Source organism: Fistularia commersonii, chromosome 12 (assembly GCF_037954325.1).
Source record: "Fistularia commersonii isolate RoL2024-O1a breed Wild chromosome 12, RoL_Fcom_v1.0, whole genome shotgun sequence".
Lineage (NCBI taxonomy): Eukaryota > Metazoa > Chordata > Actinopteri > Syngnathiformes > Fistulariidae > Fistularia > Fistularia commersonii.
Genome location: NC_141295.1, coordinates 16,942,952 through 16,959,469, shown reverse-complemented (window position 1 = coordinate 16,959,469; position 16,518 = coordinate 16,942,952). Strand labels below are relative to the sequence as shown.

Sequence of the window (16,518 nt, the reverse complement as noted above, 5' to 3'; positions counted from 1 at the left end):
TATCCCCTAAAAAATAATCTTTTTTTTTAAACTCTTCTTCTTCTTTTTCTTCTTCTTTTCCTTTCAGCTTTTCCCTTCAGAGGTCACCACATCTCACACCAACTAACTTTATATCCTCTTTCACTACGTCCATAAATCTTCTCTTCGATCTTCCTCTGGATCTCCTGCCTGGCAGCTCCAGCCCCGGCATCCTTCTACCAACATCCTTCCTCTATTCATGACCCAACCATCCAAGTATGACTTTTCTGACCTTCACTCCGAAACGTCTAACATGTGCCGTCCCTCTGATGGACTCATTCCTGATCTTATCCATCCTGGTCACTCCCAAAGAGAACCTCAACATCTTCATTTCTGCCATCTCCAGCTCTGCTTCCTGTCTGTTCTTCAATGCCGCCGTCTCCAAACCATAACAGCATCGCTGGTCTCACCGTTGTCTTGTCCACCTTTCCTTACATTCTGGCTGATCGTCTTCTGTCTCATAGTACCCCTGACACATTTCTCCAACCATTCCAACCTGCTTGAACCTGTTTCTTTATCTCTTTTCCACACTTTCCGTTGCGCTGGACTGCTGACCCGAAGTACTTGAAATCCTCCAAGTTCTTGATCTCCACTGCCTGTAGCCTCACCGTTCCACCCGGGTTCCTCTCATTCACGCACACATATTTTGTCTTTCTGCAACTAACCTTCCTTCCTCCCTTTTCTGGAGCATACCTCCACCTCAAAGTGTTCCCTGCTCTCACCACAGATCACGATGTCATCTGAAATCACCATGGTCCATGGAGATTCTCGTCTAACCTATTCTTCTTTACTAATTAAAAAAAATATACAGCATCAATGTTGGAATCAATGTCATCAATTATCAGTCAATATACCCTTTACACAGAGGTTTGTGCTTATCTTACTATAATGTGGTGTTCATTATTGTTTTAATGTATGAAACTAAGTTAACTTTACCGTTGGATTTGAAAGCAGCTTTTCTGTTTCTTCCTATTTTCTAGCCATACGATTTCGTTATGTACAACTGAGAGGTTTTATGTGTCTTAATTCAGGGCAAAAAAGGCGGAACAACATAGCTTACATACTGCATGTACACATTTATTCATTCATTATCTCATATACATTAAACATCAAGAGCTTATATGAGGACAGTTTACCTTAACAGGAAAAAGCTGTCTTATTCTTCTCCCATTTAAAAAAAAAAAATCATAGCTACATTTTTATTACAAAATCCCTGTAGTGATTAGTGAACCCAAGGATTTTTGTCAGCGTACTGAATTCTGAATACCATTACATTTATTGTGGCAGTTCTATTACACTTTCTATACAATATTATATATTTAAATCAAAGTCATAGAATTATACCTGAACAAAATTAGAATCTTTTTAACGTTATCCACCATCTCTCACATAGAAAAACTACTGATACATGCTGCTTTCATGTCATTCACAAAGAGCCTCAATCACAGAGGACAGTGCGATGATGACACTACTGTCTTACATCCATATATGGCATTACAACCATAATTACACAGTGTGTTTATTGCGGCTGATGACGGACCAAGCGAAAAGTTAATTTCTGTTTCGAGAGAACTCCATCACAGAGAACAGCAACATATGTAAGGCAAATTCATCCCCAGCTGACGTTTTTTGGGTGCCTGGTCCCGTCTTATCAAAATCTTATTTGTAAAACAGTCATTTTGTGTTGACCAAAAAGTCAGGACGGTAAAACCGGTGGTGGAGAATCAGCTGAACATCATTCCGATCCTTGGCGTTTCTAGTTGCTTGTGATGACGACCGCTTGTCCCTTGTGTCCCAGAAACCCTCACCGGTGAACATTTAGTTGAGAGTATAAAACAGTCATGACGCATGTGTTTTCACATTATTATAAATGTTTCAAGTGCTCTGAAGAAAAATCCATGGAGTCTAGTCAACCGGCGTCAGTCAGCCGCTGCTGACAAAGCAACACCAGACAGTGACTTCATGGAAAACAAACCGAGGCCCTGAAAAAAAAGGCCACTGGCACGATGTCGGTTTCACTCTGTCAGCTGTCAGCCATGAGGTTTGCTCCGACGCATGAGCGCTGAAAGATCATCGGGCTGGTTCCTCAGTAGAGTAAATCCAGGGCGGAGATGGTGGGTTCTTCTGGTATCTTCACCTCCGGTTTGGGCAGTTTAATCCGGCTCATTGCGACAACTCCACCAATCGCAAAGTGAGTGGCGACGCTGGCTACACACAGCCAGAAGGACCAGTCGAGGCTGTCGTCCAGGACAACCAGGATGAAGAGGTTCTCCCGGAAGTTGGCGACCCGCTCCGTCAGACGGTGGTCCCTCACGGCTGCCAGGAAACACAACGTGCCCAGGGAGCCAAACAGAGCTGGAGAACCAGAGGGACAACGGATGAGATCAAGATGCCGAGTGCACCCAGACGCACGAAAAGGATGGAGAGTTCCTGGCAAAACAGGACTTGAGAGGGCGAGTACTTTCAAATAGACCTACATATAGAAATGTAGCCAAACACCTGGCTGATATTGACATTATTTAGCAACTTAAAAAAAACAACAACAAAAAAAAACTATGAAATGGATAAATAGCTTGGGTCGTTTCGGATGAAAAAAGATGTTAATAGCAAAAAGGTCCTGAAGTGTCTCTTTCACTGAAGAGAATGTTTTTTCATGAATCTTCACCATCAGATGTTTTGCTCCTTACTGTTTTGGGATGTTGGGTCACCCACAACACCAAAGAGAGATTTGGAGAGAGAGGACACATACCAGCGATGGTGTTCCACAGGTAGAGTCCTTTGTGTCCCCTGATGCTCTGGTAGGGGACCTTCCGAGCATTGTAGATACAGAAAGACAGGCTGACCAGGGCGAAGCCCACGGCCGCCAGCAGGAAGATGATCACCATCATGTGAAGGCCACCGTTTAACGTTCTCACAAGCTTCGGGAAAACTGGACAGAACAACGTATTCGACGGTCACCAAAGTGTTTGTGGGTTCGGTGTGTGTCAGCCTGGACAGCACGTCACTTTGTCAACATTATATATGAATGACAAATATTGCTGAACCATCATGTGTTATGTGCTTTATAAATCTAAAATATTGAAGAATATGTCTAAATTGAGCCTCAATTCTAACCCCTACCCCATCTTTAACGATGATAAATTTGTGATTTTTTTTTCCCCCAACAGGATATGTATTTAATTGGTTTGAAAATAATAGGAAAACAGTGCCAATCAGTGAAGTATTAAGGAATGACCTGTAAACATCAGCAAAGTACTACCTAATATCAGTAATAAGCTGATTTAGAATGCAGTATGCGTCAGGAAATTGAGGAACAGGGTTAGAATAAGGTTACCATAGTTTTTAAAGTAATGCCAGGTATAACTATAATTGTCTGAAAGCAGATAAACAGATGAATAGTCTTTATTAATACGTTCTTTTAATGTTAATTTCTTATGAAGATTCCCCCTATTCATTACACATACAGCGTCATAAATGTACATTAGAATCTTGGAATATTGAAACTTACTGTATATTTTGGAGCGCCTGTTTCCCAGCCCACACTTTTTGGTCTTCCCTCCGCGGAACAAACCGTAGTAAACATCCCCGGTGAAGAGCTCCATCTCCGGGTGCGATGCGTTCACTATCTCCACCCCGGTTTTACACAGGATCCTGCCGGTGACCCACCGCTCCGTGGACATGCCCACGACAAGCAGGACGACGGAGCCCACGCAGAGCACGGAGGCCACCGAGAACGTCACCCGTTTCCACAGCGAAGGCATTTTAGGAGCCCATGGCGCCCCGGAGGAGGTGACACGATGCCACGCAGCGACCGCGGTACGCAACCTGCAACTACCATGAGTTTATCTGATGGACTGAGCAAGAAAAATAAATCATAATCTTGAAAAATAGATAGTTTTTCCGGTTTTCTCTGTTCAGTGCTGTTTCGATATGTGAGTCACCGGGGAGGAGAAACCAAATCCAGGGTGCTTGGAGAGATCCCTTACTGCAGGAAACCCTATCCGGCCTTGCGCGCCTGCCGCCCCTCCGCCCTCTTTATCCGGATGACGCGCTCTGGCCTTTGGAGCTGCGAGTGTTCTGTTAATTGGTGACCTTATAAAAAGGCCTGAGCGCCGTTACTGGTGTCAGGATGACAGATGTCATCCGTTTTCATTGGAAAGGTTATGGAGCGTTGACAGTCCCATATTTTGACTTTATGTTCCCCAAAATGTCAACCATTCACAACCAGGAAGTCTCTATCCAGGTTCATCCAGAGGTGAGCCTTCAGTGCTTTTGCACACTTTTGCACACATTTTTTACATTGTGCATAATATCGCCATCCAAAGATTCTGTTTGGATTTTGCCATTTCTGTAATTTACACTTTGTGTTATGACAGGCTTATTCGGAGATGCTCCATGTTTACGCCATCTATTATTTTATATGTATATATGTATGTGTGTGTGTGTGTGTGTGTGTGTGTGTGTGTGTGTGTGTTAGGCTTGTAGGCTTATATGTTATAAGCCATTACATTTTGCTAGATGTATTCACCAATTTTGGCATTTATTGCAAGTGATATTTTTTATACTACCTGAGTCCACATGAGTGGTAATGTTTCCATTTCTAAACAGAAGGCACAAGTGAAACTCATTATTTGTAAGTGATAAATCTGACTTCTTTCTTTTTAACAACAACCTCCTCCTCTGCATCCTCTTTTCTCACACTAGCTAACTTTATGTCCTCTTTCACGCCATCAATAAATCACCTCCGGACTTCCTCTGGGTCTCATGACTGCCACTTCCAACCTCAGCATCCTTCCACCTAGATCTTCACTATCTCTCCTCTGTACATGTCCAGATCATCTCAGTCTGACTTTATCTGCAAAACATCTGAAATGTGCTCAGATGGATTCATGATGGACTCATGATCATATCCATTCGTCTCACACTCAAAGGGAACCTTGACATTTTTTCTGCTTGCTGTCAGTGTCTCTGAACCAGACATGGTTGGTCTCATTTCCATCATCTACACCTTTCCTTTCATTCCGGCTGATACTCTTCTGTCAGGCGTAACACTTTTTCTCCAGCCATTCAAAGCTGCAGCTCCCACTACTCCAAGTACTACTCCCTGAAGATTCAGTGTACTCCCACTTGGGTCCCTCTCATTCACATGCATTCTTTCTTTCTGGAGCAAACCTTCTGGAGGCATACCAACACCTCTCGAGATTTCCCTCCACCTGCTTCCTGGTGCTCTTATTACGGATCACAATGTCATCTGCAAGCCACTGAATCCACGGACATCCCCGTCTAACCCCATCTGTCAACCTGCCCATCACCATGTAAACAAGCAAGCCTCTTGGAATTACTACACCGGTTCGTCAACAACACCCCAACAGCGACACCTAATGGCCATAATGCGTCACTGCATGCGTGATGACGTATCGGGGTGACGCAGGTCTCCCCGGCAGCAGCTGAGGCCGATAAGTAAAGATGGCGGACTCGCTGTCGACAGGTCCGGGAGAGGAGAAGGAGAAGGAGAAGAAGGAAGACCGGGAGCGAGAAGGCAACGCGGCGAAAGCAGGGACGAGTCAGGAGAGACGCGGATTCACGGAGATACTGGACTTTAACGACAAAAACGGCAGCGGAAGGGGGAAGAAGCGCAACCTGTCAGGTGGGAGCTAGCTTCGTTTCGGTTTTGACAGCAGGGGCTAATGTTAGTTCCCCGGAGCGACTGCTATCGAAATGATAGCATCACATTAGCTGGTTTCCGGAGACGCTTTTGCAAGGCGAAGACGAAAATCTCATGACTGCGAGGTCATTTAAGGACGGAGATGCTGTGTGTGTGTGTGTGTGTGTGTGTGTGTGTGTGTGTGTGTGTGTGTGTGTGTGTGTGTGTGTGTGTGTGTGTGTGTGTGTGTGTGTGTGTGTGTGTGTGTGTACACACGCGGGCGGGCGCTGGATACGCGTGCAGCTACATCTGTAATTACTGCACAATGATGCTATGCAGCCAACTTATCCTCAAGGAACAACTTCTGTCAACGTAAAAGTCTGAGTCCTGCACGATCTCATCAAGACCTGCACAACCAGTTCACATACCTTGTGCATAAGAATATTGCCACATTGTTGTCTTCTATCTGTCTGCCCTCTCTTGTTTTTAACCCAACAGGTTGAGGCAGAATGCTGCCCATATCTAGCTGGTATCTGTCCAAGGTTTCTGACCAGTCAACACCAGTGAAAACTTTGCTTTATTGAACAATGTTGGGCTCCTCTTAATCATTTTAAAGTGTCTTCAAGACCATCTCGACACATGTCATGAGACAACTATGTCATAATTTGGTGCCTTATAAATAATCTTTGGCTCTACTTGACCAGAAGTAGAATCCACACGCTTTCAATCATGCAGGCTCATAGTCTCCAATTTAAGATCATATTTTTGTCTTAAAAATCAGGCCAAAGTAATGTGACAGTCACCCACGACGCTTCAATCATGACCAGTGTAACAAACTCACCGCGCAGTTCAAATGGGTGAAAAATACAGAGTTATAAAAAGACTAAGTGTAATTAAGAAGACTTTAATTGTGACATCAGAGTGTAAAGAAAGATGGTGAGGATAAGTCTCAGGTGTAACTGCATCTGGTTATGTACTCGGAGCAGAAACTGAAAATCGTTGACCTTAACTTGAGTCATGGCCCTGGAACATATGAGGAAAGTGTTTATCTAAGTGACCTCTTGGTGAGGTGAAAGCCAGTGCATCTGATAGGAGCCTTCTGACAACATTTCGCTGTAATTAAACAGAAGTTTGCCAAATATAACGACTGATTTTACTGGCCGCTTTCTTTATCTGTATTTTGACCGTCACTCAGGTGAACACCGAAACGAGGATTCTAAAATTCCATGGAATTCAGGTTGTGTAGTATGAAATGTCAAGGTGATATTGGCAAACATTTGACCAACATGACGCTAATGTTTTGTTGTTTCTCATGTAACCAAAATCCAACATCTTCTGGACTTCAAACCATTCACTCAGTCCCATGTTGACATTTGACTACTGCTGGAATTTAACATGTGCCTGGGTTTCAGTTTTAGCATTAGCTGAACATCTATTATCCGTCTCCCACTACAATTTTATGAGGAATATTGTTTTTTCTCTTATTACCTTTAGTCGTGCACTTCTACAAAGTATTTGAATTATGTTTGAATGTGTGTCCTGATATCACAATATTCCAAATTGACTTTAAAAACTAAAAATCGTCAGGTCTTTACTTAACTTGGTTGCCTGAACTTGGAAACAAAAAAAAATTTTCAAAACAAAATAACTGATTGTCTTGAACCGCTGTGGTGCAATTCATACATGGATGATCTTACATCATGGCATACTTTTGTTTAATTTTGCTTTGGACTGCGGCATTTTCTTTTTTATCAGTTAAGGTAAATTACCTAGCTTTTCTGCGAATTGTGTGATTTAGACTGACTTCATATGAATGGCTCAATAAAATGCACATTAGAGCAGACTGTAATTCATTTTTCACAGAAACGTTTTGTCCACTGTATGTTTGCTTGCCACTGTAAACATTACCAAGCAGATAATGGCATTATGCATGATTATATCTTGGACTGCCTACACATGGTTTTAATCTAATGCCATCCCACAACTTTAAATTTGCTGGAACACTCATTTTGCCCGTGGCTTCATCAGTCCGTACGCCTCAGATCACACTTGAAAGAATGAGAGAAAATCTTTGGCACCAAATTCTCAAATCTTCTGGAGAGCTTTCAGACAAGTGGGGCTGCTCGAGCAGCCTATTAAAATCCTGGAGTTTGGGATGATGTGAAGTAAACAAGGCAATTGTGATTTTACGTTTTCACATTTTGGGCCGTGTACTGCAGTTATCTTCATTGGTTGACGATGTTTGTTGTACTCTCCGTCGACCGTTGTTGAGATCTGTTATTGTTAGGCAATGCTTTAATTGCATCACCGGCTGGTTGTAATCAAAAGTATCTAAGGAAGAGCACCAGGAAGGTTGCCCGGGTTTTCTCGTATCGTTAAGACAACTCTTTCCAAAAGAAAATAACGGTTTCATGATGCCGTGAAGGGATTCGGTCATTTAGACAAAGAGCTGTGAATTCAGTTTGGCTTAAAATGCTTCCTCTATGTGTGTCCACAGACCTGTCCCTGTGCAGGTTCATCACTGCAGAGCTCACCAGGGGCTATTTCCTGGAACACAATGAGGCCAAATACACAGAGCGAAGGGAGAAGGTTTACACCTGCCTTCGCATCCCCAAGGAGCTGGAGAAGGTAAACAAAGAAACCGGCAAACGAAACAGGATAGTGGAAAACCGCTGACTGATGGATCATGTTTTTTCTCCTGCGTTTCTCTGTCTTGGTAGTTGATGACCTTCGGGTTCTTCCTCTGTCTGGATGCGTTTCTCTACGTGTTCACTCTGTTGCCCCTCAGGGTGCTGCTGGCTCTTCTACAGCTTCTGACATTGCCATGCTGCGGTCTTGGGTAAGGCAATCCTTGTTGGAATGAAGTTTCACATTTCTGTTTTTCTGTTACCCCTTAGATCCCCTTTTCTGAACTGCACAATACAACTGCTGTGGTTGTATAGTAGGTGGTGTCAAGACTTTTGCTGTAACCACAGCAACAAAGCAGCTAGTACTTTGCCATAATTGAAACAATAGTTTCAAACAATAATTGAACCTCTCCCACTCATTTGTTACTTGCAACGCACACAAAAAAAAAAAAACACCATTCTAGACACAAGATAAAAACACTGTTATTGTAAGTCTACCCAGTCAATTTTCCCAAACCAGTTTAAATTTCCATGAAGAAAGATACAGTAAGCAGTAACCACCAGAATGATTCAACCACATTTGCTGTTCGATCAATGGTTTGGGAACCTAAGAAAATGAATAGTCATGGGCAGAAAACATGCACCACCTTTTGAAATAAGAAGGTTGCTTAAGACCTTTTAAGAAGGAAATGTATGAAGGGACTCTCATCAAGATTCAAAGGTCTTTCCCTGCAGCTACCTGAGAACGTCTGTATTGGAATTTTATGTAACCAATATTCTCAGTCCTTAAATGAAAAATAAAGTGCAACCCACACCAAAATAGATTTATGCAACCAGATGCTGATCCCTTGCAGGGCAGTTCTCACACTTAGTCTTGTTTTCCTCTCGCTATGAATAGCGTTTTGGAATTGACTACTTGTTCCACTTGGTAATCAGTTCTAAATGGTCTGATCCGTGAGAATTGTACGCTTAGTAATCCCTTCCATTAATGCAGTCTTGTTAACATGCACACTACAAAACCACAAGTAAGAAATGAGCAACAAGAAGCCATGGCAGGAAGGAAAGCGGTCTAAAGCGGGGCTTTAGTTCAGAAAGCAAGTGACAAAAGGGTCAAAAGAGTGTGAGAGGTCTCACGATATTGGCGTAGATTCCAAGAATACAGTGCGTCTCTACTGTTGCCCCCCGGCAATGAGGGTGACAATTGTAATATCGTAATCAGCCCTGTTTAAAAACCACTAGCATCATACAGACAAGCTTTACACAAACAAAACACTGCCTTTTCAAGGCAAGCTTTACAAAAACAAAACACACTGCCTTTACAAATCCGCATGTTTTGAAAAGGCTAGTTGATGTATTTAACAGTGTAATGTAAATATGTTGCTTCCTCACCGGAGGGGTGTGCCCGTCCAGATGAGTTGAGACATCCTGTGAGAACTGGTGTTGAAACATAGTTATCTTTGTCTTAAACAAAACAAAGAATGATTTCATATCATCATAGAAAAGCTGCTTGTGGTATTCATTGAGCTTAAATGTAAAACTTTTTGTTGTTCTTTATTTTATGTCAACATGAAATCCGGGTTTTAAATGGTTGACAAAGCAAAGCCATATAATTTCCACTGATCCTCCCTTCCTCAGCGCAAACTAATTATTATCTCTAGAGGGCAGCAGAGCTCTCTCACTCGGCTCAAATTAAACCCTTCGTTGGTTATTCAGCTCAGTTCAGCCAACTGATTTTTATGTTTTATATTCTTTTAGTGGCTCTCGCCTGCTCCAGCCGGCGCAGGTGTGCGACGTGCTGAAAGGCTTCATCATGGTGCTGTGTTACTCAATGATGAGCTATGTGGATTACTCCATGATGTATCATCTCATCAGGGGCCAGTCTGTCATCAAGCTCTACATCATCTACAACATGTTAGAGGTAAAATGTCAAGGGCTGGGCTACATGGCCAAAATGTATCACAATACCAAGATGCCTTTTTTCAATAGAGATCATTATATCTGCTTGTTTATGTAAAACGTGCAGGACTTCTGATGAGCAATTTCATTATAGTAGGATTAGCATTCAAATTCTGACATTGCATTTCGGATACACAATGTGAAAGTGCAATGTGCATAACACTGGAAATTCTCCCATATGGCCTCAAAATCACTTGTCTTTCTGTCCAGGTGGCAGACCGCCTCTTCTCCTCATTCGGCCAGGACATTCTGGATGCTCTGTACTGGACTGCCACTGAGCCCAAAGAGAAGAAGAGAGCACACATCGGTGTTATTCCCCACTTCCTCATGGCCGTCCTTTACGTCTGTATCCTTGCCAGCAAACACTGGTGTGACCTACACTGTGAATTTCTAGACGAAAAAGTCCCGGCCAAAAAAAGAAAAACATGTATCAGCGACAACCAAACGATGAAAGCATTGTTTTCTTCTTAATTTCGTAAAGTGTGAGTAAATAGTATGGGTAAAAATGAGTGAATCAGGGTTTTTGACAGAATCGTATCAATAAACAACGTGGTATAATCCTGTGCCTTTTTCTGTATCACGTTTCAAATGTATTTCTCAATTTTAGGCTGTAAAACTGGTCAAGCAAATAATGTCGGGAAACACTTTTCGCTGATGAAATGACAGAACTGTTTACGGTGTGTGTCAGTGTGTGAGATAGAGAATTACTTCTGAAAACCTGTATTTCTGAACTTGTAATGAAGACAAAATACTTTACTGTGCTCTTCAAGGTGCTTTATTTCTCTTGACAAGCTCTTATCTAGTTCTCCATGCCATCCTCATCATGGTTCAGGCGACCACCCTCAATGTGGCTTTCAATTCCCACAACAAGTCCCTCCTCACGATCATGATGTCGAACAATGTAAGTGGAATACAGTTGTAGAAATGTCAGAATGATGATCCTGTCAACAGATTGACATTCTCCTGATCTTATTATTCCTCAATAGTTTGTGGAGATCAAGGGAAGTGTTTTCAAGAAGTTTGAAAAGAACAACCTGTTCCAAATGTCAAATAGTGGTAAGTGGTAACTCATGCGGATGGGTGATATTGGGGAAAAAAATGAATTGCAACGTTGAGTTCCTTTTTCTATATTGATGTGAGACAATGTCAGCTCAGTCTGGCATGGGAAATCACATGCTCACTTTCTAGGAGTTAATATCACTCTGATTCTTGAAAATCAGATAATTCAATCGGTTCATGTGTATTTCGATTTCAAGGTGTGACTTACCTGAATTAGCTGGAAAATGTAATAAGAATGTATGACGTTTATAGAACGTACAAGTACCTGACAGTCTCATATCAGGATACTGACCTGGCCTATTAAATTGAACATCCAGATAAAAGCTATATATCCGATGATAGAAAATCATCGGTCGGGGTATTTTTAGCCTCACACTATGAACAAGGTGGTTTAGGACAAGGTAAATTTCTGGAAGCCAGTGCAAAGTAGGTTAATCCTGGATTGCTGTGTTTGTTTCCTGCAGACATAAAAGAGAGGTTCACCAACTACATCCTCCTGCTCATTGTCTGTCTGAGAAACATGGAGCAGTTCTCCTGGAACCCCGGTAACCACCGCAGCGGCGCCTGTGGCACGTCGGCAGCCTGCACCGCTGCCTCGTCTTTACGATGCTTACTAACTCTGACCCAGTAGGATAAAGAAGTCACTTTAGTCCTGTCAGAACCCAGTGACTCTAAATCCAAATCCCTCCCTTTATTGGAAACCTGGGCTGGTTTTACTGAATTTCGACACTGATCAGGTGCTTGATGTGTTCATTTTTAGACCACTTGTGGGTGCTGTTTCCCGATGTAGTCATGGTGATCGCCTCAGAGGTCGCCGTGGACGTCGTCAAGCATGCGTTCATCACCAAATTCAATGACATTAGTGCCGATGTGAGTTCCTCCTCTCTTCCTTTTATAAGTTTTATGTGCTTTCAAATGTTTTATTGCCTTTTGTATCATAGTTTAAGATATTAACACCCTTATTGTAGAATCAGCTATTGTATAATCAGTCCTATTCGAAGCCGAAGGAATAACATCTTGTCTACAGGAATGGTGGGGAGCCTTTCCTAAGTGTCTTGAAAAAGCCACTTTTAAGATAAGATAAACTGTATTGATCCCCCATAGGGGAAATTCCTTTGTCACAGCAGCGTAACAGTAATAATGTCAAAAAAGGAAATAAATATGATTATAAATATAAATAGAAAGGTAGATGACAGAAGATAGCAAGACAAAAAAAAAATCCACGAATGAATAGACAGCAGACACGTTGTATCTGCTTAATATTTCTTGGTCGTCTTTGTTTTGTTTTTGTAATTCCCCATTAAAGTTTGCTTATTCTTCAAATGTTCCGGTAGCTTCTACCTCACTTTCCAGTAAATTCTCACTTTTTTTGATAGTGACTGATCATCAACATACACATAGTATTGCAAGATGATTTTGAAAAGTGACATTTCAAAGGGAAACATATGATTTGTAAAGAAGCAACTCATAAAATGTATCAAATTATAATTGTTAAAAACATTGTTTTCACCAAAGAATGACTGATGCCTGTACGTGAAAGCTAATATTGTGTGTTACAGTCATCAATCATGATGTCTTTTGCTAACAAGTGTTCATATTCCTTTCTCACACACATGCTGCCCAGATACACAATAGTGCCAGTGGGAAAGTCCGTAAACCCATTTTCTCTTGTTGCTGGTCTCCCTGTCTCCTCACATCCCCGCCTCCCCAACCCACCTCTTAGATCTTTCGATTTCCCGGAGTTGCAACCAGGGTTATGCAATGGATCCCAACTTTACAAGAAGGGATTAACCCCTTTATCTCCGCTCTGTCAAACTTAATCTCTCAAAGATAACTAGCGTTAAAACACTTTTAAATCCGATCTCGGTTCCAGTATTCAGGTGTTTAATGTAAAGCGTTTTGTCTTTGAAAGGAATAGATTTAGCTCTTCTTCACTTTCCACAAACATATACATCACTACCAAACATTAGATTAAACAAGTGTTCCATCAAGCAGCTTAAACACTGGAATGTTTCCAAGTAAATGAACATTTATTTCTTCATCTTACGCCATAAATACTGCAACTTGTTTTTTTTTTTTGTTTTTTTTTTAAATCATCTGCTGTTGTATTCCTTTTTCCCAGGTGTATGGAGAATACAGAGCAAGCCTTGCCTTTGACCTCGTGAGCAGCCGACAGAAAAATGTGAGTCAAATTAGAAATAAGAACTGTGTTATTGTGTTGACCGCGTCCACCAGGGGCTGGGGTGAAGATGTTTCTAACCAAACTGAGCATATGATTTTCTTCCTGGACATGCGAGGTCTATGTATATTTATGTCACCTCGCAAGGCCCGATAATATTGCTTTTGTTCTAATACGACCTACTCGCTTTTCATGTCTAAATAGTACTTCAAACTTGTCGGTCATATCATTCAGACAAACATCCCAGTTTAAAAAATTTGAATGAAGTACGTGGATGTAAAGTGCTGCTTTTTGAAGCTTTTAAAAATCTGTGCCCTCAGGCCTACACAGACTACAGTGACTCCGTCTCCAGGAGGATGGGCTTCATCCCTCTTCCTTTAGCCCTCCTGGTCTGTTGATATTCTTTGTTTGGATTTATGTGGTGCACCTCACGGTGTCTGTTTTCTCAACACTAAAATGGTGCTTTTCCTTTCAGTTGATCCGGGTGGTGACCAGCTCCGTGAAGATCCACGGCTCCCTCTCATTTATGTGTGTGCTGCTGTTTTACCTGGGGTAAATGTTGCTTTGTTTTCAGTGAAGGTATTTTTTCACACCATAATCTACGCATTCCCCTCATGTCATGAGTGTGTGTTTGTGTGTGTGTTTCTGACAGGATGATTACTCTGAAGGTGCTCAACAGCATTGTACTCCTGGGAACATCCTGCATGTTTGTCAAGGAAGCCAACATGGAGGAAAAACTCTTTGAACCTCCACCCTCTGCCGTCTCCAGCCGCGTGAACTCCAGAGCTCACCGGGTCAAGCAAGTTCACACAGCACCTCAGCAAGGTAGCACGCAGGATCAACATCTCCTTTTCTAAGCTGCTGAATTTTGTGGTGTATGTGCTGCTTTTTATTTATCTTGGCCTTTGACTCTTGCACGCTCCCTCCAGCAGACACCAACCCCGATAAGAAAGGACCACCGCCGGCATCGTTCAACACTCAGCCTGAAAATATGCCACAGAGCTCAGCCCACACGCAAGACAAATGCGACTCCGACACTTTTCTAACCACGCCGGATGAGGACGATGACAACAAGATCATCAACTCGGATACGGGTCTGGAAGAGGACGGAGTCAAGCATAGAACATCTAAGAAAGACCTGCTGGAGATAGACCGCTTCACCATCTGCGGCAACCGAATTGACTGAGGTTGTTGTCCTGGCAGCGCAGCAAGTTTCAGGGATTAGACGCGGGTCACGGAGCACGCTCAAACTCCTTCAGTCGACCCCAAGGAGTATTTATTAATTTATTACTGAAAAACCAGCCAAGGCGTAAAGCTGTTACTTTGAGCATCAAAGGCCACGTCTAATTGTCCAAGTCGACCGGGGTCTCCGTCCACGTCTGGACCCGGCAGGCTCTGGAGAGGGTTGCCGGTGACGCGGTGAGCCTGCCGTCGCCGCTCGACTTGCGGCAGCGATGAGGGACGACCGGCACGCAGAGAAAAGCACAAAGAGAGGAGAGACCGAATTTGTGAAAATGTAGAAAATGGCTCGGTGTGATGGAGGAGCAGCTGGACTGTGCGAGTCTACGTGTTCAAAAGCACAACACTTTGTACAGCATGGCATTGTTTTTAGAAAGAACAACTTTTTCAAAAAAGAAAAAAAAAAACAACTTTCATTTCTTTATTTTTTTTCCAGCAGCCTGAGAATTTTTTTAATATTTGAAATGAAATTTTTACAGAAAACCTTTTTTTCTTTTTTTTCTTTTTTTTTTTTTGTAAAACTGTCTGTTGAGGGACAGGTGAGAGACTCACAGTCGCATTGTTGAAATATCAGATTGGTTCTGGGGACTAGCTCACATTAAGAGAGCTGCTGTCCAAAAGGAAACATGACAACTACAAGTCTTACATAAAGCTTTTTTAGATACAGGTTTAGGTAAAAGGTTGTCAAAGTTTTAATATTCTGCCTTTTGTATTGACATCATTATTTATCGCTGCCTGTTTTCTGAAACTTTTGGTTGTTTGAATTTGACGCAAAAGTCAAAAAGGTTCAGAAGCTTTTTCAATTCTTCCACTGAAGTCAGTAAGCTCTCGTGTCGTCAACACAAGTATTTAGCGTGCAGTAAAACCGCCACATCAAGCAAAGCAGCCGCACAGCATCCTTTTTTTATTTTGGAAACGATAGACTGAAGAAATGCCTCGCTTTAGCATCACCATAGATTCGATCTCATTCAGTTTCAGTTATAAACTGTTCACCGTTGTAAGAATCATGCTGCTTCAGTGTGTGTAGGTAACATTATTTAAAGGTGTACCCGTGGACCAAAACAAACCAGTGCTGATTAACACCGAAGCTGTTTAAGAAAGTTTCCTTCTTTTTGATGCATTGAGACTTCCGCCCGGAGAGACCTGGTAAATGTCTGTCTTTAGGCAATACTCAACTGAATAATCCCTGTAACAGTGACCTCTGCTGCCACAAAGGGTAATAACATGACCCCGGTGCGTAATCCGTTAATTTAGGGGCAAAAATAATGCAATTTTGGGACGGGATTGCTATTTGAGCGTGAAAGAGAACCTCCAGCAGACTGTATACTCAGAGATGTTTTGAGGGTGTGGCTGTGTACAGTGATACATGAATCCAGCCGGGAGGGTTTGTTATATAAGTGCATCACTTTTAAAGAAGAGTCAGTGTATGGACACATTATCATGAGCTGTGTGTGTGTGTGTGTGTGTGTGTGTGTCTGTGTGTGTGTGTGTGTGTGTGTGTGTGAGATAAAGCGAAAATGTGGTACTGTAATGTACAGTGCACGTGTGGATCTTTATGGGCGTACTCTTAAGTATGCAACATGTTGTCTTGATTTATCATGCGCGGTGTCTCTGTCATGTATCTTCTACGTAGTAGAAGGAAAATAAAACATGATTTTGTTTTGTAACCCTTTGCGGCGTCACGTCAGTGTGTAACCGAGGACTGTGGAGAAGAGTCACCCCGGCTCCGTTCACAGCGCCAACACAGCGGCCCTCTGTTCTCCCTGAATGGCCGTTCGGATTTAGAGTCTGTCATC

At 42.4% G+C, this 16,518-nt stretch overlaps 2 protein-coding genes across 3 annotated transcripts; one reads left to right on the top strand and one right to left on the bottom strand.

Moving 5' to 3' along the window:
* Nucleotides 1-1,111: 1,111 nt before the first annotated feature.
* clrn2 (clarin 2) lies at nucleotides 1,112-4,092 on the bottom strand. Its single transcript, XM_086157444.1, has 3 exons — nucleotides 3,527-4,092; nucleotides 2,768-2,947; nucleotides 1,112-2,373 (listed from the first exon to the last, which is right to left on the bottom strand). Exons 1-3 carry the CDS (start codon nucleotides 3,777-3,779, stop codon nucleotides 2,105-2,107), a joined length of 702 nt encoding a protein of 233 aa, XP_086013570.1. The 5' UTR covers nucleotides 3,780-4,092; the 3' UTR covers nucleotides 1,112-2,104.
* Nucleotides 4,093-5,457: 1,365 nt separating this feature from the next.
* tapt1b (transmembrane anterior posterior transformation 1b) lies at nucleotides 5,458-16,389 on the top strand. 2 transcript variants are annotated; one of them, XM_086157427.1, is made up of 14 exons: nucleotides 5,458-5,665; nucleotides 8,160-8,290; nucleotides 8,383-8,501; nucleotides 10,045-10,207; nucleotides 10,456-10,591; nucleotides 11,049-11,146; nucleotides 11,232-11,301; nucleotides 11,769-11,849; nucleotides 12,065-12,174; nucleotides 13,427-13,486; nucleotides 13,804-13,872; nucleotides 13,959-14,035; nucleotides 14,136-14,308; nucleotides 14,416-16,389. In XM_086157427.1, the coding sequence occupies exons 1-14, from the start codon at nucleotides 5,485-5,487 to the stop codon at nucleotides 14,667-14,669; spliced, it is 1,722 nt and encodes a 573-aa protein (XP_086013553.1). In that variant the 5' UTR covers nucleotides 5,458-5,484; the 3' UTR covers nucleotides 14,670-16,389. The 2 variants fall into 2 exon arrangements, with proteins under 2 accessions (XP_086013553.1, XP_086013552.1); XM_086157426.1 differs by having other exon boundaries at nucleotides 14,413-16,389.
* Nucleotides 16,390-16,518: the final 129 nt, after the last annotated feature.

Bases quoted from the DNA above. Each gene is read 5' to 3' on its own strand.
- tapt1b (XM_086157426.1), top strand. From the start codon at position 5,485: ATGGCGGACTCGCTGTCGACAGGTCCGGGAGAGGAGAAGGAGAAGGAG. The intron at 10,592-11,048 runs GTATCCTTGCCA...GCTCTTATCTAG, and splicing joins CATGGCCGTCCTTTACGTCT to TTCTCCATGCCATCCTCATC. The intron at 13,487-13,803 runs GTGAGTCAAATT...CTGTGCCCTCAG, and splicing joins TGAGCAGCCGACAGAAAAAT to GCCTACACAGACTACAGTGA.
- clrn2 (XM_086157444.1), bottom strand. From the start codon at position 3,779: ATGCCTTCGCTGTGGAAACGGGTGACGTTCTCGGTGGCCTCCGTGCTC. The intron at 2,948-3,526 runs GTAAGTTTCAAT...TGTTCTGTCCAG, and splicing joins CAGGCGCTCCAAAATATACA to TTTTCCCGAAGCTTGTGAGA. The intron at 2,374-2,767 runs GTATGTGTCCTC...CTGGTTCTCCAG, and splicing joins CCTGTGGAACACCATCGCTG to CTCTGTTTGGCTCCCTGGGC.